Source organism: Cenococcum geophilum (assembly GCF_001692895.1).
Source record: "Cenococcum geophilum 1.58 unplaced genomic scaffold K441scaffold_1, whole genome shotgun sequence".
In the NCBI taxonomy this organism is placed as follows: Eukaryota; Fungi; Ascomycota; class Dothideomycetes; order Gloniales; family Gloniaceae; genus Cenococcum; species Cenococcum geophilum.
Genome location: NW_027137559.1, coordinates 1,983,206 through 2,005,865, shown reverse-complemented (window position 1 = coordinate 2,005,865; position 22,660 = coordinate 1,983,206). Strand labels below are relative to the sequence as shown.

Below are 22,660 nucleotides of genomic sequence, written 5' to 3'. Positions count from 1 at the left end.
GAATGCAGTCCTACCTTCTTGCAAATTACTTCTCCCTTGGCGTTATACTTGTGCTTTAGAACTAGCTTGCTTAGAAGTAACGACCTTCCTTCTAGTACTCTCCCCCTTATAATAGTATAGGTGTGTATTTACGGGCGTCCCACCCTTAACATTACCTTAAAGATTTAAGCGTCCCACTTAATCTTGACCTAGGCTTCCTACTTAACTTGAGTGGCCCACTCGGTCTTGACCTGGGCTTCCCACTTAGCTTAAGCGGCTTACTTAGTTACCATCTAGCCTACTCGTAGTTCCCGCTACTAGAGTCTCTATCGGCACTTAGTCTTGACCTAGGCTTCCTACTTAATTTAAGCATTCCGCTCGATCTAAGCGGCCCACTCGATCACTATCTTGCCTACTTATAGTTCTCGTAACTAGAGTCTCTGTTAGCGTGTTTAAGGTAGTAAAGGGAGGTATAGGTTAGTTTACAGCTTGGCTTATAGTATGATTTAAGCGTCCCGCTTAATTACTGTATCTTATAGCTTGGTTTATAGCTTGTACCTAACGTGCTCTATAAGGGAACCTATACTTGTTATAAGTATAGCACGTTTAGGGTTAAGGTAGATTAAATCGCTGTCGAATTCTTCCTTAGCTATTACTACATTCCCTGCTTCTTCTGCCTTAGAAGCACCTTAATCTTTCTTCTTAGCGTTATTAAATCGGAATTGTCTAAGCAGGGGACAGTCTTCCTAGTAGTGGCCTTCCTAATAGTATACTCTGCACTTGTCTTTCTCTGGTGGCCTTGGCTCCTTACTATAGCTATAACTCTTACCTACTTAAGACGACAAGCTATGGCGATAACGTAATAAGGAATAATTAAATCTACCAGCACGACCTTTGCCCCTTATTCGACCTCGGTTTCCCCTTCTCCCCTTAAGTTTGTCTTTCCTCTCTTATACAAGTGCTGCATTTTATACCTATATAGGGCGAGCAGTCTTATACTCCTAAAGAAGGGTAATGCAACTCTTAAGGTCTTGTTTATCTTATAGACACCAGGTCTTTATATTCTACTACGTAACGTCGCTTAGTAGGGCTAGGAGAAGTTGCTCTTTAATATCGTTGTTAGTAAGTGCTTAAGGTATAGAGGCTAGATTGATCTTAAATTGATTTAGTATATGGATAAACTTAACGATTTATATCTTTATAGGGTCGAATATAGTGCTATAGAACTCCCTGCGAAGTCTAGAGATATAGACCTTATTATTAGCCTTATTAAACTTCTTTATTCCTTCCCACATTCCCTAAATATTATACGCCTTTATTATCGCACGCATCTCTTCCTAACGGTTGTCTCCTATTAAATTATAGATAATCTTGTTTGCTTCCCCTTGTCTTCTTCTCCTATTAGCTAAATTGACTTAAGCTGGGTCTTTTGTACCAGTAACAAAATCCCATCCTTTTGCTATAATTAGGGCTGCCTTGCAGGTGCGCTCCCAGTCTATAAAGTTGTCTCCATTAAAAATAACGATTTTACTGGCCTTGTGATCGTACGTAGGTGTCGTTGAGGTTAAGGTAGAGGAGGTTATTTTGGGGGTCGATTTTCGAGTTAGGAGAGGTGTTGCTACCCGGGCTTATAACCTGTTGGAATTATAAGGTTATAAGGTTACAGCGGAGCTGTCTTAAGGGGTTAATTAATGATAGAGATAACGCAGATGATGAATATTAATTGATTCGTGATGTAGTAGATACGGTTGATGTCTATCTAGATTGTATGCGGACTTTGACCTCGCAGTGTCTAGAGCTTAGTCAGCATTCCTTACGCTACTTCTAACATCACTGCCTCTGCTAAAGGCTCCTGCTCTACTACCTAGGGAGGCCTATTATTAAGGGAAACTGGGATATAAAAACTACCCGATATATAACTACCTGGCTTGTAGCTAGGCCCGAAACTGGCCTTATCTAGCTAGTTGACGTAGACGCGCCCTAGGCGTACAACAGGACACCCTTAGGCTTGCACTAGCTCTGAGATTATAAAGGGAACGCGGTAAGGGCGTAGGGAACCTCTACTTATAAGAACTTAAGGCTAACGCGTTATAGATACCTTGTATAAAACTTGTTAAAGCCCTAAGCCTACCGCAAAGAACTTATTAAGGCCTAGCCTAGAGAACTTATTAAGGCCCCTCTACGAGGGCCTATCTAGTATTTAATACACCTAGGTAACTTAGAAGAGGGTCTTAATAGGCGTAGTATACGCAACCTAGATAATAGCGACGCGCTAGTAATGCGACGGCGATATAATGGTAACTAGATGGCTTAACAAGGTAGAAATATAGGTAAAGCTCTAGGCAGCGGAAACATAGGCTAACTTTAATAGCCCTATAGCGTTTAACCTATAGTCGACTTATAGGTGACTTATAGGAGGGTCTTAATAGGCGTAGTGTATGTAACCTAATATATATATATATAGGGAAGGCTATAGGAAAATATAGGCTAGTTAGATAAGGACTTAATAGTTAGAGATATAGGCTAGCTTATAAGAAGGGGGGATATAAGCTTAGTTAGTAGGAGAGGGGAGAGTAGGTTGCCGGGCACGGGACCTAGCGTCTTTATAGCCCCCCCCTATAAGATATGGTTGGCCTATTATAAGGAGACTTTTATAGGTAACGTAAAATAACTACCTAGAGTAATTATAGGGCGTAGTGCGTAGTAACTACTACTAGCTCTAGGGACCTTACCCCTTAGCTAGGCTCTAACCCCTAGTGCACTTAGTAGGTAAGTAGGATTACGTCCTAGCTAAAGAGACTATTATATAGCTTAAGAGAACGGATATGTATGTTAGTATACTAATAGACGGGACTACTCGCTAGGGCGGTACGCTAGTAAGAAACGCTTAAGGAGTAAACAGGAGTTGCTTAGGCAGGAAAGGCTTTAACTAGGCCTTAACTATAAAAGGTATACCTAGCTATATTATAGGATATATCTATAACGCCTTTATAGAATTATGCTAGTAGGCGCATAAGATAGGAGTTGCGACCCCTATAAATAGTAGCTTATGCCCATACCGGCAGAAATAATAAAGAGAGGCGTAAAACTAGAAGGTATAAAAGGCTTCTAAGCCGTATAAAAGTATACTAACTTTAGGAGAAAACTCTTATATAGACCGCTGGGGGGCAGACTAGTACTCGGGCTAATTCTATTATAAGATATCCGAAAGAACTAGTAAGATTCCCAGTATTATAGGTAGTGGCAGCCAACTACTTATAGACTAGGACTAAAGCACTAAAAAACTAGAGTAGAGGTCTAGATAAGTAGGTATATAGAACTCTACTATTTTACTAGCTAATATATAACTACCTACCCCTAGCCTCTTTAGAGGATTTATATAGACTTAGGGATAGAAGTATAAGTACGCCAGTAGATAATCTAGTGATAAATCTTACTAGCTATATTAAGCTAGTAGTAGAGAAAGCTATTTCCAGATCTAGAACCTATAAATTCTTTAAACTATAGTGGAATACAGAGCTCCTATAGAAAAGGAAAAAAAAATAGCAAAACTAGGAAGACTTTAAGAAAAGTAACCTACTAGAAGTTTAAGACTAGAAGCCTATAAGGAAGCTAAAAATCAATACTTCTATATAATAAGAGAAGCTAAAACTAATTACTGGAATAGTTTCCGAGAAAAGGTATAGGGAAAGAAATCTTTACTGCCCTAAAATATATAAAGGAGAAAACACTATAAATAATTCCTAGTCTATAGTATAGCAAGGATAGGACTACGAGACTAGTAGAAAGCTTTAATAAATAGTGTAAAGCTTTTATTACTACTCTATTTCCTAAACCCCCTTCTTTTACTAGCTCTATAGAGTGGAAGAACTATACTATAGATAGTAAATAGGAATGGCTAGAACTAGAGAAGACGGAAGTTAAATAAGTAATCTTTCTTAGCTCTAATAAAAAAGCTCTAGGGCTAGATAAGCAATGCTTTACAATTCTATAAAAGGCCTACCCTATTATAGAAGATCTATATAGAATCTATAGGATCCTATTTACCCTAGGTTATTAACTAAAAGTCTAGAGAAAGGCTTAAGGAGTTATTCTCCCTAAAGTAAATAAAGAGGACTACTCTCTACCAAAGTCCTATAGGCCTATCTCCTTACTAAACTGCCTAGGAAAAACTCTAGAGAAGATCTTTACTACTAGATTAAGATATCTAGCTAGCACTACTAGCTTACTTTAGGACTTATAACTAGGAGGAAGAAGATAGCGGTCCGTAATAGACGCAGTCCTACTACTTCTAAATAATATCCAATCTAAAAATAGTAGGAAAAAGGCTAGATAAAGCATAGCTACTACGTTATTCCTAGACGTAAAAGGGGCTTTTGACTATATCTCCGCAAACTAGCTTCTATCTATCTGTAAGGAACTAGGACTACCTGTAGCGTTTATATAATAAGTAGCTACTTTCCTTAGCAATAGAAAGCTATAGCTTTCCTTTAATGGGTAAATATAAGAAAAAGTAGAACTAGAAATAGGGATACCGTAGGGATTGCCTATATCCCCTATCTTATTTCTATTATATATACGTAATATCTATAGTATATAGACGAAAAGAGCCTATTCTCTTAGCTACAAAGATAATTTTGCAATTATAGTTACTTTAAATTTAGCTAAATCTAATTGCAAAAAGCTAGAGAGAATAGCGCTAGAGCTAATATCTAAAGCTAAAGTAGCTGCTATTAGTTTTGAGGTTAGTAAAATAGAGCTTATACACTTCTATAGTAAGCGTACTACTATAAAAGAAGGGCTAAAGCTAGGAGATATAGAAATATCCCCTAAACCCCTAGTTAGGTGGCTAGGGGTATTTCTAAACTCTAAGCTTACTTTTAAACAATATATAGAAATAAAATCTTTAAAGCAAAAACAGCCTTCTATTTAATTAAAAGACTAGGTAATATATAAAGAGATCTATCTCTATAAGCTCTATGTAACGGAACCTAGTAGCAGGAACTATAATAGGCTTATTAATAGGCTAGGTATATAGGTAATGTAATATAAAGTTAACAACGTAATAACAACTAGTGGAGTAGTTGCCTAATAGATTAACTCCAATTGTATTCTAAGAATTACTATAAGGAAAGAACTATCTAGAGTAGGAACTGTGGTCCTTTAAATATATAACTATATTCCTAGGAAACCCTCCTTATACGTAAGGTACGTGTGCTTTATTTACTCTATTGCGGATTACGTAGATTATACAGATTACACAAATTATATTACGTGACTTAGTTACCACTCCTCATTATATAGTTCTATCGGCTCTATACTAGACCGTACTTATATTAACTAACTAGCTTCTTCCAATTCTTCTCCTAGTAGTTATAATATTATACTTAAAGCGTCTATAACACCATCTCCCTTCTCTTTATCTTTGTCCTTAAAGATTCTAAATATCTCTAAGTTGTTTACTAGAGGTATAATGTCCGTCTAATTAATTTGGTTAATATCGTTACTTATTATACCTAAAGTAACTTCTCTTTCTTCTATAGCTCGTCGCGCTTATACTATCGCCGTTATACTAACGCTAGGTAAAATAATACTATCTCTATATTCTTGTTATGCGAAAAAGGGGTTAGTTTATATTGCGCTAGTAAGTCCTTTATCTTAATAACCTTCCTCTTACTTAGAGTACACTAAAGTAAATATTTATTTGTCCTATAACGTTCGCTTTATTTCTAACGCTAAGTATACGCGTCCTATAACTCTTAGTAGTCTTTAAGTCCCTTAGTTAATCTATCTTAGGGTTTCGTATTTAATCTATTACTACAAAGCTTAATAGTAAGCTCTTAAGTGCTCTTAATAAATTACGCTAATTGTAAGAGGCGGAATAAGAGGCTACGGCTACTTAACAGCGTGCCCTTAAAACTTGTCTTCTGGCCTCTATTTATCTTCTATATCTTAAATGGGTTCGTAAAAAGGTGCGTTTTAAGGAGTAGAAATTTATAAAATAAGGTCTATAGGAACTTAGTAATAAAAGGACGGGCTCCCCCGTAAAGAAAATAAGTCTAAATAGCTCGGTAGCTGTTCCTTGTGGGTCCCCCTTAAGTAACTTATTCTTTAACGATCCTTTTTTATTAATATTGCCTGACCTGATCTCTTCTAATACTCCTATACCTTTCCTATAGCGTTCTTTAGGTTCTTTAATAGCTTCTAGGTAGTCTTATTATAGCCTATCCACTTTACTTCGTACTATATTTTATTATTAACGTTCTTATAACTAATAATCTTCGAAACTTGCTATTTGTCTTCCTTCTATCCTCTATATATGTCTATTTCGTAAACTAATGGCTTAATATTCCTATATACTGGCTCTAGTATTACAATATACTATATAGGGTAGATTTTTATTCTAGCTAGTAGGTTTAACTTAAATGTAACCGGTGAAATCCTTTATATAATTTTAAAAGGTCCTAATCTAACGTAGTTTAACTTCTTACTTAGTTGTTAACTCTTAAAATTTTTGTGTAGTAGCTATACTTTATCTCCCTCCTTAAGATCTGGTCCCTTAGATCTCTTAGCGTCGTAGTACCTTTTTATTCTCTACTATACTACTTTTACTGTTTCCATAAGGTCCTTATAAAGATTTATTAATATCTCTATTTTCTACTTAGCTATATTACTTATCTTCTTTACTTAATATAGCGATAATAATGTTCTTGGCTTATACCCGTAATTCGCCTTAAATAGTAATATACCTATTCTTTTTTATAGTATTGCATTATATATAAACTATATAACTAGTAATAATAATACCTAATTATTCTGTGCGTAATTAATATAGTGTTTTAGATACTGCTTTAGTGTCTAATTTAATCTTTCTATTTAACCGTCTATCTACGGATAATATACGGTAGAAGTTGCTGCTCTTACTCCTTATTTCGCTAAAAATACCTCCTAAAATACTGCTACGAATCTTAGATTTCTATTTAATATAATTTTATTTAGTGCTCCATATCTTATAAACACTTCCTTAGTATAAATTCTAGCGATATCCTCTACTAATATTTCTTCTGTGTATACTATAAAGTATTCCCACTTTATAAGCTTATCTACTATTACTAAGATCGCGTTATAATCTTATCTAGTAATAGAATCTCTTAATTTTAGCAACTTTATAAAAAGTCCTATAATATAACCTTCTATAGTCTCTCTAGTATCTTAATAGGTTATAGCCCTTTATATAGCTTATACCTTATTAGTTTATTTCTTTAATAATCTAGATATTCTCTTATAATCTTTTATACTAGGTTTTAAATTCTATTAATAATATACTCCTCCTAGAGTCTTAATACTAAGTCCATAGCTCCGTTGTGTCCTTAAGTTAGTCCCTTATAGAAATCTTCTATAAAGTGTTCTGCTATGCTTTTTAGGATATACTTTACTTCTCGGTTTTTATATATTTCTATCTATGGATCTTTTAGTTATACTTTTAGAATCCTTTATGCCTAAAAGCTCTTTAGTAACTTATAAACTCTATCTAGTTCTTTTTAAGTTGCTGTAATTTTTGGATAATTATACCTAATTAATCCATCTATGTCTTTTCGTAGTAAAGCCCCTAATGGCTTTTTATTATTCTATAGTTTAGCCTTTTAACTTAGAGTATCTGCTTATATGTTATCTAACCCTTTAGTATACTAAATCTTAAAATAGTATTCTGTAAGCATCTCTGCCCATTTAACCTATCTTTAGTTAAGTTCCTTTATCGTTAGGAATCCCATTAAGTTCTTATAATCTATCTTAATTATAAATGGTTTTTCTATACCTTATAAGAACGCTTTCTATTTCTTTAATGCTGTAACTATACCTAATAACTCCTTATTATAGATGTTATAGTTTAACTCTAGTAGTATTATCTTTTTACTATAGTATGCCACTAGGTGCTATCTATTTAGATATTTCTATATAAAGTATACCCTTAGTATAAAGTCTAATATATCCGTTTTTATAACCGTCTTTAGACCTAGTTAATAGATTTTAAGAACTGGCTCCTAGGTAAATAACCTCTTAACTTCCTTAAATAGTTCTTATTATTCCTTTCCCTATATCTATAGTTCTTCTTTTTTTTTAATCGCGTAAATGGTTTAATGTCCTTTAACTATTAGGCTATAAACCTTCTGCAGTAATTGCAAAACTCTAGAAATAATCTTAATTACGTTACATTCTCTAGTTCCTACTAATTTACTATAGCCTTAATCTTTTTTAGATCTATGCTAAGTTGGCCTAGTTTAATAATAAATTTTATAGAATTAGTCTTCCTAGTAAAGAATTTGCATTTCTTAATTACTACTAGCATTTATTCCTCTTATAGTCTCCTTAAAACCCATTTAACGTATTCTCTATATTCTTCCTTAGTTATTAAGTAGATAATAATATCATTAAGATATACTATAACAAATTTATCCAAGTGTTCTCCTAATACGTTATTAATACACTTTTAGAACGTCGCTAGTGCGTTTATAAGCCCGAATTATATAACTAATGGTTTATATAGTCCTTCCTTTAACCTAAAGGCTGCCTTGTATTCGTTACCTTCCTTAATTCTAATCTAATAGTACGCCTATTTTAGATTTATTTTTGTAAAGATTTACGCGTTACCTATCCTATCTTAAATCTCGCTAATTAAGGGTAAAGGATACCTATCCTTTCTGGTAATGCTGTTTAACTATCTATAGTTAATATACAGCCTTAGCTTACCATTTTTCTTTAGTATAAATAGTACTGGATAACCTGCTAATAATTGCGATAGTCTAATGTATCCCTTTTATAAGTTTTTCCTAGACAAACTCTTTTAACGCTTTACCCTCTTCTTTAGTAAGCTTATAGATTAAAAAGAACCTTAAACTTATTCCTAGTTCTAATTCTATCTTATAGTTCTATGCTATATACTCTAATAGCATTTTACTTTCCGGTAACTATAGTTTCTTACTATACTTATAGTATCTTTTTAGTATATGGCTTAGCCCTTTCTCTATTTCTTTATAGGTTGCTCCTACTTAGTACTATACTATCTTAGCTTATTATTACATCTTATATTATTAAGTATCCCTAATATTAACTTAACCTATAACCCAATCAATTCTTAGATTATATTCCTATAACTAAGGCATTCCTAATACTACCTTATTATTCCCTAATAGTAATATATTAAAAGACATCTTAATTTATCTTCCCTTAATAGTTAACTAGATTGGTCCTATTTTAAGATTAATAATACCTCCTCTATAGGCTATTAGATCTCCTAAAATTATTACTAATAGGTAAGGATATTCCTTTTTCCTATATAGTAACCCTATTCTTCTAACTGTTACTAGTAAGATATAGTTCCTTATTACTCTACTATCTATTAATGCTTCAAACTATTAATCTTGCCACTTAACTTATAAATTTAGGTGTTGTTCTTAAATTTCTTTAAGGGTTTAAGGCTTTACTACTAGTTCCCTCTAGTCCTATAGGCCTCTACTTTTTTTAACTACTAGCTGCTTAATCCTATTTATACTTAGTCTACTTTTAGCTAATACTTAGTTCGCTTTTTATCTTTAATATACTATAGACACGTGTTCTTTAGGCATTTCTACTACTATTATTTATCTAGGTATTCTTCCGTAAGGAATCTTCCTAGCTAAAGTATTAAGTTCCCTTATTCTTAAACTTCTACTAGGTGCTAACTATATATATACTTAGCATTTTAATATTTTACCTTATCCGTTAACTAATGTATCCTTAATAGATATTTCCGGTTCTTATCTTTGGTGCTCTATGTATGTTATACATATTATCTATATATGCGATCTATACTAACGTATAATGTGCTTAGTATCTTAGGTCAACTCTTAGCTTGTCTTTAACCTTAAGTTTAAACCTCTCTCGTGTTAATTTAAGCGTTATAACTTTATTTATAGGTACTAAGATTTGCCTTTTGCTTCTCTAGTCCTCTAATTACTCCTCTAGATCTTTTAACGTTATAATTAAGGCCCCTTTAATATAACTTATAGCCTTTTCTATAATTAGGTAGTCTTAGATAACTTTTTTATCTAACTATATATAGAAATCTTCCTACTTATTATTATATCGTTATCTATACCACCTCTAGTATAACCCTTTAAGTATATACGGCTTATCCATAAGAAAGTATCTCCTTATTACTGCGTTGTAATAGCCTTTTATATGTCGTTCCTTAAATCTGGTTAGAATCCCTAGGTCCTCTTCTTATTCTAGTTTAGTAAGCTATTTAGCTTTTAGTATACCTATTTTAGGTCTATTAATGATTCTTTATATAGGTGCTCTGTCCCTTATATGGCCTAGTATACTAGATCTCTTATCTAGTTTCTATTCTTGCTATAAGGTAATTCTTACTCTAAATTCCTCCATAGTTTCTTTCTTATCGCGTCTTACGAGTGGATCCTTAAAGTCTTTTTACTTCTTAATCTCGTTAATAGTCCTTATTCGTGTATTAAAATCTTAGTTCTATAGGATTTTTAATCCTAAGCTTACTTCTGTCTTAAGCTTAGCTCCTACTTTAGTCTTACTAGGCTTAGGTATTCTTATCTCATCTTAAGAGTCTTAAATCTTACTTATCTCGTCTTAAGAATCTTATATTTATGGGAAACTCTATTCTAAGCTTATTTATATATCCCTAAACTAAGCTACTGCCCTACTCTATTAGTTTTCGTCCATTATGGGTCCTTAAGTATTCCTTATCTCGTTTTAAGAATCTTAGTCGTCTTTTATCTTATCTTAAAAATCTTAAGCCTTTAGCCTTTTGCCTTTATCGAGTAATAAATTAGCACTAGCAGTTATCTGCTTGCTTAATCTCTATAAAATACTCTTCCTTTTATCTTATAAAGTAATAGATGCTATATCTAACGGTATTATAACTCCCGTTACTAAACCTTACTTTATAGCGGTTTTAGTTTCTACTTTTAATATAACTTCTTTAAGGTTCGCATACTCCTAGTAAGTTACCTTTATTATCTTATTGTCTGTAAATATTTTACCTTTATTAAATTCGTTGTCTTTAATGTCCAATCTGCGTAATAGTTTGTTAGTTCCCCTACATTTTAAGGATTTTAGCTCCTATAGCTAATAGCTTACGCCGTACTTAGCGTCTTTATAAATTTGGTATGCGTTATTATAGTAAAACGCGAAACTTCTAATTAAATATTCTTTTGTTCTTTGTAGTATACTATTATCTTTCTATATATATATATCTTCTGCTAATCTAGTTCCCTTTATTATATAATAACTCTAACTATCTTTATAATCCCTCGCGAAGTAACCTTATTTCCCGCAATTTATATAAGCTCTATTTTTAAACTACTAACTTTACTATAGAGTCCGCCTAAACGTTTTCTGCTATAGAGATCCCTAGTTTAGCCTTTACTCCTTAGTTCTGTAATTACTAGATCCTTAACCTTTAGGTTTTTATAGCTTCTTACTCTATCTCTTATAGGCTTCTTTAGTACCGCTTAGGTCTATTAGCTCTGCGCTATACTATAGTTTCTAACTTAGCTTTAGTCGCTACGTATTCTACGTCCTATATAACTATAGAACTCTATCCTAACCCTTCTTAGTCTGTTCCCTTTAGTAGATTTAATTATTAATCTTAATCGCTTAATCTATTAACTCCCTTAGGGTGTCCGCATCTTCTATTAGGATAACCGCGTCCTAGACTTTAGCCTTAAGTCCCTATTTATACTGTGCCATAAGCGCCTTATTATTCCACTTAACTTATATAGCTAGCGTCTAAAAATGCGTTATATACTTAATTGCTAAGGTTTATTACGTAATGTCTTAGAGTTTTCTTTCCGCCGTAGTTACTGCCTTTAGGTCTCTGAATATTTATATAAGTCGCTTTATAAACCCCTCCTAACTTAAGAATATAAACCGTACCTCTTAGTTAGTAGTTATTATTCTATTTACCTATATTTCTATAAGGTAAGGCTTAAACTATTTAAGTGCTCTTCCTAATAGAAATAGTCCTGCATATACTATTCAATCCATAGATATTGCTAGCTTTACTCCCTCTTATATAACCTTAATATGCATTTACATAAAGAATCCTTTAAGCTTTAATCTCTCTCTTAAGAATCTTTTAATTAATAGTAACTTAACCTTTGCTACCCCTATCCCGTTAATCCTTTATTTAAGTGTCGCATTATTTTCTATTAATTAGTTAACTATTTTTTATAATTATCTAACCGTTATAGGTTGTTGTGAGTTAGTATCTGCTATACTAGTATCGCCTCCTAACCTTAAAGTAGTTGCCGCCGTTAATAGCGTTGTAGTGGCTGCTTTTGGTGGCATGTTGTTTGACTTTCTATATTAATACTATAACTAGGTAGTAATTGTATAACGGAACCTAGTAGTAGGAACTACAATAGGCTCGTTAATAGGCTAGGTGTATAGGTAATGTAATATAAAGTTAATAACGTAATAATAACTAGTGGAGTAGTTGCCTAATAGATTAACTCTAATTGTATTCTAAGAATTACTATAAGGAAAGAACTATCTAGAGTAGGGACTGTGGTCCTTTAAATACATAACCATACTTCTAAGAAACCCTCCTTGTACGTAAGGTACGTATACTCTATCTACTCTATTGCGGATTACGCAGATTATACAGATTATATAGATCATATTACGTGACTTAGTTACCACTCCTCGTTATATGGTTCTATCGGCTCTATACTGGACCGTGCTTATATTAACTAACTAGCTTCTTCTAACTCTTCTCCTAGTAGTCGTAATATCGTACTTAAAGCGTTCGTAACACTCTACGACAGCTCTATATAGCAGACTATAGAATATAATGCTAGTGGAAAAGCAAATCTAGAGACTACCTATTAGCTAGGTACCAATCTCTACAAAATAAGGCCCTAAAACTAGTTTTAGAAGCGTTTAAAGGATCTCCTATCCAAGCTATGAAAATTAAGGCCTCTATTCCTCCTCCTAGAATTAGATTTAAAAAGCTTTGCAATAGCTATGTATTAAGAATCCTAAAATTTAAAGAAAACTAGGTAATTAAGAAGGCCTATATAAAAGAGATTAATAAGGATAGGGAGGAACTAGCAACTAGTTCTAGTTCTAGTTTTAGCCCTAGAAACTCTACTATAAGGTACCTTCTATAGCTAAAAACTTAACTACTATCTCTAGCTTCTAGAGTCCAGAAACTAATTCAAAATTGGAAAATAGAGAGAATCTCTCTAGATTGGCAAAAACCGTAGTCTCCCCCTATTTCCGCATTCTTTCTATCTTTAGGGGTAGTAAAAAAGAAGCTGTATAAGAACATTTAAGACTAGTAGAAAATCTATAAAAATCCCTAGAATGGGACCTAGTAGATATATACTATATAGATGGCTCTAAAGATAGTAAATTAAGTATAGCGGCTGTATGTAAAATAGGGGAGAGAAATAGGATTAAATACGCAATGAACTGGAATATAGGGCCTTATATGGAAATTATAGACGTATAACTTTATGCAGTCTATAGGGCCCTAGAATATTTAAAATAATAAAGACTAAAAGAGAAACAAGTTTATATCTTTATAGATATCTAAGCAGCTATTAAAAGATTATAGCTTAACTCTCTTACAGGGGGACAAGAACTAGTCTTTAAAATTACGCAAAGCTGCTCTTATCTAGCTAGTAAGAATATCTTTATTAACTTCTACTGAGTTTCTAGCCACCTAGGAATTTATAGAAATAAAATAGTAGATAAGCTAACTAAAAAGGGCCTTTCTAGAAGAAAAATATAATCTTTTTATATATCCCTAGCCTATATAGGGAGAGCAGCAAGAGAAAAGATACTAGAATAGTGGAAAAATAATTGGCAACAGAATAAAAATAAAGGAAAATACTATACTAGGATCTCTAGAGGAAACTACTCTTTATCTCTTAAAGCCCCTAAGGATAAATATTCTAAAAGGCTACAATCAGCTTTCTTTTAACTAAAACTAGGAAAAGGCTTCTTTAAATCCTTCTCTAAAACAATAGGGAAGGATAAAGAAGGTAGATGCTTTAAAGACTATAGAGCTATATAGACTTCTAAGCACCTATTACTAGAATGCAGATTATACTAAGAAGAGAGAAAAGAAATGCAAAGATAACTAAGCTCTTCTCTCTCCCTAAAGAAGCTTTTTTGTATAGAGAAAGAAAGAAGAGCGCTTTTTTTGTTCTTAAGTAGGACATAAATAGCTATTAGAAAGTGGCTAATGGAAGTACAACCTTTAGAAGGAGGTAACTCCTACTAAACTCCTAGTAAATAGATAGTAGTAAGCAAAAGGATAGAAATAAACTATAAAAAGTACAGGGGCAGGCGTTAGGATTCTTTTACTATTTCTTTTACTATTTTTCTACTGTTTTAATACTACCTAATAGTTATCGTAACCTAGCATTTTACTAGGGAGCGGTAAACCTCTAGTATAGAGGTTTATAAACTACTAGGACATAGCTACTAGTATATATTAAGCTGCCTAGAAAGGATTTATGTATATAGAACTATAGCGCTATAGCCTAGAGGCTGCATGCGCAGTACTATACGTAGTATAATATAATAGATATAAAAATAAAATAAAAACCTACTAAGAAGGTATAATATCCGCATAGCTTTATACTCGTACTATTACGGAGTAAGTATAAGCGGCGATAATATATAGCAAGGTAGATATTATTAAGCTATATATATAAACTATATAAGGAGTTAAGACGTTACATAAGGAAAGAAGGTAGGAAAATAGGAAGAAAGGGTATATATTGTTAACTTGGTTGCTTAGTTAATACGTATATAGGGCAGAATAGGGTTTAGGTCGTAGTCCTAGCAGAACTTAGTAGAATTTGGTGAAACTTGGCAGAATATAGCAGAATACCGTAAATTGCCGTTAGATTGCTATTAGATTACCATTTTATAGTTAGTTTCTAATTACTAAGTTAGTAGAAATATGTAGATGTGTATAAGGTATTACGGGGGTATTCCGTAATAGTACGCCTCCTTTAAACTTAAGCTTCTGCGAGATGGGGCTGTGGTAGTTCTAGGTGGAGTTTATAAAAGTTTTCTGTGGCTTATATAAGTCCTATAGAGTTAACGGGTTCCCATAAGGACTTAATAAAGCCTCTCTATTTTATAAGATATATATATTAGCGTTTCCGTTTATTATACTTAATATTATTAATTCTTTTAATAAAGTACTTATTCTCGCCATCTACTTTAACTGGTAGAAGAGGGTTATGTATTTATCTGGGCAGGGCGTCTAATATAGGAGTAGTAGGGTAGAGAACTAACGTATAGAATACGGGGTGGATTTTAACTGTATTAGGGAGCTTTAGTTAATAGGCGTAGGAGGAAATAACCTTCTTAACCTTATAAGGGCCAGCGTTCTTCCAATTAAGCTTTTTAATAGGTTGTTTTGTGTTTAAATTCCTTATATTTAGCTAAATAAAGTTACTAATTTAATAGGCTAGTGCTAGGGTTCGTTTCTTATTCGCTGTGGCTTTATAAATAGATTGGGCCTATATTATTTTATTAGTAAGGAACTATTATAGTTCTTCCATCTTCTCTATAAATTTATTTACTTTTATAACTTATAAGGCATAATAAGTGGGGTAAGGAATATTACTAAAGGGTTTAAAACCTATTTATAAATACTAGCTATAGTTAGCTAGGAACGGGGAGACCTTTATAGTTTCTAAAACGGAGTTATTTATAATAAACTTAGTAAATATAAGCTAGTTAATCCAGTTATTTTATAAGTACGACGTATATATCCAAATATACTATTCTATTATAGTATTTACATATTCCGTTTAGCTATCTATTTTTGGGTAGTATATTATAAATAGTAGTGCTTTAATATAGAGTTAGGTAGTTAGTTCTTTTTAAAATATAAAGATAAACTAGCTACCTTTATTAGAGATAATTGTTTTAGGGAGTCCGTGGAGTTTCTATACATAGTTTAGGAACAGTTAAGCAATAGTAAGTATTAATATATTAGGGCAGGCGATTAAGTATCTTATTTTAGACAGTTGGTCTATAACTACTATAATATTTATACAGCCTTTACTTACGGGGAGATTAATAACAAAGTTAATTAAAATATCTTTCTATCTTCGGTCCGGAACAGGTAGTGGCTTTAAAAGGCCGTTATACGTCTTATGCGAAGCTTTAGCTTATTAGCAGATATAGTAGCTAGAGACGTACCTTTATATTACATTATATATATTTAGCCAGTAGTACTCCTATTAGAGTAGCTTTAGAGTTTTCCCTTAGCCTAGGTAGCTAGCTACTAGTAGGTTATATACGTATTTAAGGAGCCTAAGCTTAAGTTTATTATAATTAGGGATAACTAAACAGTTCTAGTAATATAAGCGGTTTCCGCAAGCTTTATATTTACTTAGAGAGATCTTCTTAGAGCGTTTAACGCTATTATAGATTAGCTTAAGCATCTCTTAGATAAACTTGTTATTTAGGTATTCGTTAGTTATAATCTATTTAATTAATTAATTAGTTATTTTAAAAACTTATACCATAAGATCTTTAGTAGGAGGGTTAAATAGTTTAGGACGAAGTAGGGTTTAGTTTTAGTAAGAACGTGCCTTTTTTAGTGCTGGCGTATCTTATAAGTATTAGGTTAAGGTATTAGACTTCTAGCCTTAAACGCTTAGGTAGTATGTAATTAAGAATCGGAAATAAAATAGGTATTCTAACTAGCGGGCCTAATAGTAGCTTAGCTATTTTATAGTTATAAAGTACTATAGGTTCTTGTAATCACTAAGGACCTTAATTAGAAATTTAGCGCCTTTTAGTTTAGGTTGCTATTACTTAAAGCATCTAATAATAGCTAGCAATTCCTTATCATAGATCTTATAGTTACATTCGGCTAAGCTTAGTTATTTTAAGTAGTATGCTACGGGGTATAATACTCCCTCTTTATTATATTAAGACAGGATGCCTCTAGTAACGTAGTTAGATAAGTCAGCTTCTATAACACTTATTTAGTTTAGGTTAAAGTGTTAAAGTATAAGCGCGGTAGTAAATATAACCTTTAGATAAATAAAGGCCTTTTTATATTCCTTATTAAAGATAAAGGCTTTATTCTTTTAGGTTAAAGCTATAAAGGGTAAAATTAGGGCAGAGAAGTTGTTAATAAACCGTTAGTAGAAATTAGCAAATCCTATAAAGGCTCTTATATCCTTAACGTTCTTAGGTTCTTACTAGTTTATAATTACTTCAATTTTCTTTAGGTCTATTTATATACTATCTATAAAAATAAAAAGCCTAAGGTATAAGACTTTCGTCTTATAAAACTCGTATTTATTTATATTTAATTATAGACTAGCTCCGTGTAGGGCTTATAGGATAAAGTTAACGTGTTTCTAATATTTAGTTAGGTTATTACTGTATATTAAAATATTGTTAATATAAGCAGTATAGAAAATGTCTAGGTAGGGGTGTAGGGTATTATTTACATAATGTTAAAACAAGCTTAGAGCATTTATAAGGCCAAATAGCGTTATTAAGTATTTAAATAATCTATACTAAGTACGAAATACAGTAAGCTATTTATATCCCTTTACTATATAAAGGCGGTTAAATGCAGAGATAATATTAAGCTTTGTATAGTAGCGAGCCTTACTTAATTAGTTTAGTGTCTCCTATATTAATGGGATTAGGTATTAGTTCTTAACGGTAACGGCATTAAGAGCTTAGTAGCCTATATAGAAGCGTAGTCCGCCGCCTAGTTTTTTAATAAAAATTACTAATACGGCTATAGGTAAAGAGCTTACTCTAATAAATCCTTTACTTAGGTTCTTGTCTAGATACTTCTATAACACTTAGAGTTTATTTTAGGATATTTTGTATAGGGGTCTAAATCTAGGCTGCTTTCCTTCTTCTAGTATAATCTTATTATTATACAATTAGTGTTCCGGTAGCTTATCGGCTTCCTTTTATAAAAATACCTCTAGGCGGTTATAGTATTCTACTAGTGTTACGGACGCTTTAAGTACAATGTTACAACTACTTAGAGAAGAGACGGAAGAAGCTAGTTGGTGGATTTAGGTACGGTCTAGGATAGAGCCGATAGAACCATGTGACGAGGAATGGTAACTAAGGTCACATAATGTAATCTGTATAATCTGTATAATCTATATAATCTATAACAGAGTAAATAGAGCACGCGTACATTATGTATAAGAAGGATTTTATAGGAGTATGGTTGTGTATTTAAGGACCCTTAGTCCCTACCTAGATAGTTTCTTCCTTATAGTGATTCTTAGAATATAATTAGAGTTAATCTATTAGGCAACTACTCTACCAGTTATTATTACGTTGTTGACTTTTATACTTGCATTTCCTATACACCTAGCCTAATAATGAGCCTATCGTAGTTTTTGCTACAAGGTTCCGTTACACAATCACTACCTAGTTATAGTATTAATATAAGAAGTCAAATAACATGCCACTAAAAGCAGCCACTACGATGCTATTGACGGCAGCAACTACTTTAAAGATAGGAGGTGATACTAGTATAGTAGATACTAACTTATAGCAACCTATAACGGTCGGACAGCTATAGGAGATAGTTAACTAGCTAACAGCTAACAATATAGTATTGGAAGAAAGACTTAACGGGATAGGAGTAGCAAAGATTAAGCTACTATTAATTAAGAGATTTATAGGAGAGAGGTTAAAGCTTAAAGGATTCCTTATGCAGATGCACTTTAAGGTCTCATAAAAGGGAGTAAAATTACCTATACTTATGGATCGGATAGCCTACGCAGGACTATTCTTATTAGGAAAAGCACTTAAGTGGTTTAAACTTTACCTTATAGAGATACAGGCAAACGGAATAACGACCACTAACTAAAATATGCGATTTATGTTCTTAAGTTGGGAAGGATTCATAGAACAACTTACGCAGATATTTAGAGACCTAGAAGAAATAACTATAGCGGAAAGAAAACTCCAGAACCTTATGTAATAAACTTTAGTAATTAAGTATATAATATAGTTCTAGACACTAGTAATATAAGTAGAGTGGAATAATAGGGCGCTTATGGCATAGTATAAATAAGGACTTAAGGCTAAAGTCTAGGACGCGATTATCCTAATAGAAGATGCGGACACCCTAAGGGAACTAATAGATTAGGTAATTAAGATTAACAATTAAATCTACTAAAGGGAATAGGCTAAGAGAGGCTAGGATAGAGTTCTATAGTTATATAAGGCGCAGAGTACGTAATAACAAAAGCTAAGTTAGAAACTATAGTATGGCGCAAAGCTAATGGACCTAAGTAGTACCAAAGAAGCCTATAAGAGATAGAGTAAACTATAGAAACCTAGAGGATAAGGATTAAGTAATTAAAGGTCTAAGGAGCAGAGGCCAAATTAGGGATCTTAATAGCAGAAGACATTCAGGCGGACTCTATAGCAAGAGAAATAGTTTAAAAAGGGAGCTTATATAAATTACGGAAAATAGGGTTATTACATTAGAGACTATAGAAGTAGGCAGAGTCACTATATAGTAAAAGGCATAAGACTAGTAGACGACATACATGTATAGAGGGATAATAATATACTATGAGGAATAAAAGAGTGTTTAATTAGAAGTTTTGCGTTTTATTATAATAACGCATACCGAATTTATAAGGACGCTAAGTATGGCGCAAGCTATTAGCTATAAGAGCTAGTACTTACAGGATATAGAGGAACTAACGAACTAGTTCGTAGATCGGACATTAAAGACAATAAATTTAACCTAGGCGAAACATTCTATAACAATAAGGCAACAAGGGCCGCTTACTAGGAGCGAGCAGACCTTAGAGATGTTATACTAGAAGTAGAGGATAATTCTACTATAAAATAGGGAACATTAGTAGGGATCGAAACCCCACTAGATACGATATCTATCGCTTCGCGAGACGCAAGAGAAGTAGGACAGCGAACTACTTCGGCACTCAATAAAGGCAAAAGGCTAAAAGCTTAAGATTCTTAAGACGAGATAAAAGACAACTAAGATTCTTAAAACGAGATAAGGCATACCTAAGGACCTATAACAGACGAAAACCGATAGAGCAGGGCAGTAGCTTAGTTCAGAAATATACAAATAAGCTCGGGATAGAGTTTCCTATAGGTATAAGACTCTTAAAACAAGATAAGTAAGATTTAAGACTCTTAAGATAAGATAAGAACACTACAGACGCCTAGTTAGACTAAGGCGGGAGCTAAGCTTAAGTTAGAAGTAAGCTTAGGATTAAAGAATTTAAGGGACTAAGATTTTAGAGTATAAATAAGGACATCTATAGGTAAGAGGCAAGGAGCTTCTTTATAGATTAGAGAATCTGCAATATAAATAGCAGTTAGACTAAGAGACAGACATATAAACCTAGAAGACTTACTAGGGGAACGTAGTGTTTAGCCTAAAGATTAAAAGTTTAATACTAAGATCAAGAAGTAAGATAACTTTAAAAATTAGAGCGTAAGGCGCAAACCGAAAGAAACCATGGAAGAGTTTAGGTAAAGAATTATTACATAGCAAGAATAGAAACTAGATAAGAGATTTAGCATATTAGGACGTATAAAGGACAGAGCACTAGTATAAAGAATCACTAATAGGCTAAGAGCAGGCATACTAAGAGCTAAGTGGCTTATTAAACTAAAAAATAAAGAAGATCTAGGGATTCTAACTAGGTTTAAAGAATAATATATAAAGGGCTATTATAATACAGCGACAAGAAGATACTTCCTTACGGATAAGCCGTATATACTCCAGCAGTTATACCAAAAGTGGTATAGATAGAGGCACAACAATAAGTGGGAAGATTTCTATATATAGTTGGATGAAAAAGTTATTTAAAACCACCTAATTACAAAAAAGGCTATAACGCATATTAAAGGAGCCTTAATTATAACGTTAAAGGATCTAGAGAAACGTTTAGAAGACTAGAGAAGTAAGAGACGTATCTTAATACCTATAAATAAAGTTATAATGTTTAGATTAGCACAATAAAGGTTTAAACTTAGGGATAAAGACGAGCTAAGAGTTAACCTAAAGTACCTAGCATACTATACGTTATTATGGATTGCGTATATAGACGATATATACGACATATATAAGAATCCGAAGGAAAAGAATTAGAAATACCCTATAAGGATATACTAAATAATAGACGAGTAATAGTATAGGAATGCTAAATATATATATAAATGGCATCCAGCAGAAGTCCAAGAGGAAGGAAGTTTAGTACTTTAACTAGGAAGATTCCTTACGGAAGAATGCTTAGACGAACAACAGTGGTAGGAATACCTAGAAAACACGTATTTATAGCATATTAAAGATAAAAAGCAAACTAGGTATTGGCTAAAGAGCGAGCCAAGTATACTAGGATTAAGCAGCTAATAGTTAGGAAAAGTAGAGGCCTACGGGACCAGAGGGAGCCAGTAGTAAAGCCTTAGACCCTTAAAGGAATTTAAGGACAACACCTAAATTTACGAATTAATTGGTAAGATTAGTAGTTTAAAGCGCTAATAGATAGTGGAGTAACGCAAAACCATATCTCACTAGCAGTAGTTAAAAGAATGGGACTACCTTATAGGTAAAAGGAGCAACCTTACCTATTAGTTACAATTTCAGGAGATCTAATAACCTATAGAGAAGGAATCATTAATCTTAAAATAGGACCTATTTAGATAACTATTAAAGGAAGACAAATTAAGATATTTTTTAATATCCTACCATTAGGACGGGATAAGGTAGTATTAGGCATGCCTTGGTTACAGGAATACAATCTAAGGATCGATTGGATTACAGGTTAGGTTAATATTAGAAATACTTAATGCCGTAAGATATAATAATAAGCTAAGTTAGTATAGTACTAAGTAGGAGCAACCTATAAAGAAATAGAAAAAGGACTAAGTTACGTACTAAAAAGATACTATAAGTATGGTAAAAAACTATGGTTACTGGAGAGTAAAAAGCTGTTAGAATATGCAGCATAGGACTATAAGATAGAATTAGAACCAGAAATAAGTCTAAAGTTCTTTCCAATCTATAAGCTTACCAAAGAAGAAGGTAAAGCGTTAAAAGAGTTTATCTAGGAAAATCTATAAAAGGGATATATTAGACTATTACAGTTATTAGCGGGTTATCCAGTACTATTTATACTAAAGAAAAATAGCAAACTAAGGCTGTATATTAACTATAGACAGTTAAACAGTATTACTAGGAAGGATAGGTATCCTTTACCCTTAATTAGCGAAATTTAAAATAGGATAGGCAATACGCAAATCTTTACGAAGATAGATCTAAAATAGGCGTACCATTAGATTAGAATTAAGGAAGGCGATAAATAGAAAGTAGCCTTTAGGTTAAAGGAAGGACTATATAAACTATTAGTTATACAATTCGGGCTTATAAATGCACTAGTAATATTCCAAAAGCGTATTAATAATATATTAGGAGAACACTTAGATGAATTTATTATAGTATATTTTAATAATATTATTATATACTTAATAACTAAGAAAGAATATAGGGAATATATTAAATAGGTTTTAAAGAGACTATAAGAAGAATAGATACTAGTAGTAATTAAAAAATGCAAGTTCTTTACCAGGAAGACCAATTTCGTTAGAT

General features: G+C 32.7%; 2 protein-coding genes across 2 annotated transcripts; one reads left to right on the top strand and one right to left on the bottom strand.

Moving 5' to 3' along the window:
• Positions 1-639: 639 nt before the first annotated feature.
• On the top strand, positions 640-1,109 carry K441DRAFT_650235 (uncharacterized protein; the record flags this gene model as incomplete). Its single annotated transcript, XM_067647003.1, has 1 exon — positions 640-1,109. A coding segment is annotated over one exon (153 nt), but the record flags the coding sequence as incomplete, so codon positions are not given.
• A 75-nt stretch (positions 1,110-1,184) lies between these two features.
• K441DRAFT_650234 (uncharacterized protein) lies at positions 1,185-1,595 on the bottom strand (the record flags this gene model as incomplete). The annotated part of the gene is made up of 1 exon (XM_067647002.1): positions 1,185-1,595. A coding segment is annotated over one exon (201 nt), but the record flags the coding sequence as incomplete, so codon positions are not given.
• Positions 1,596-22,660: the final 21,065 nt, after the last annotated feature.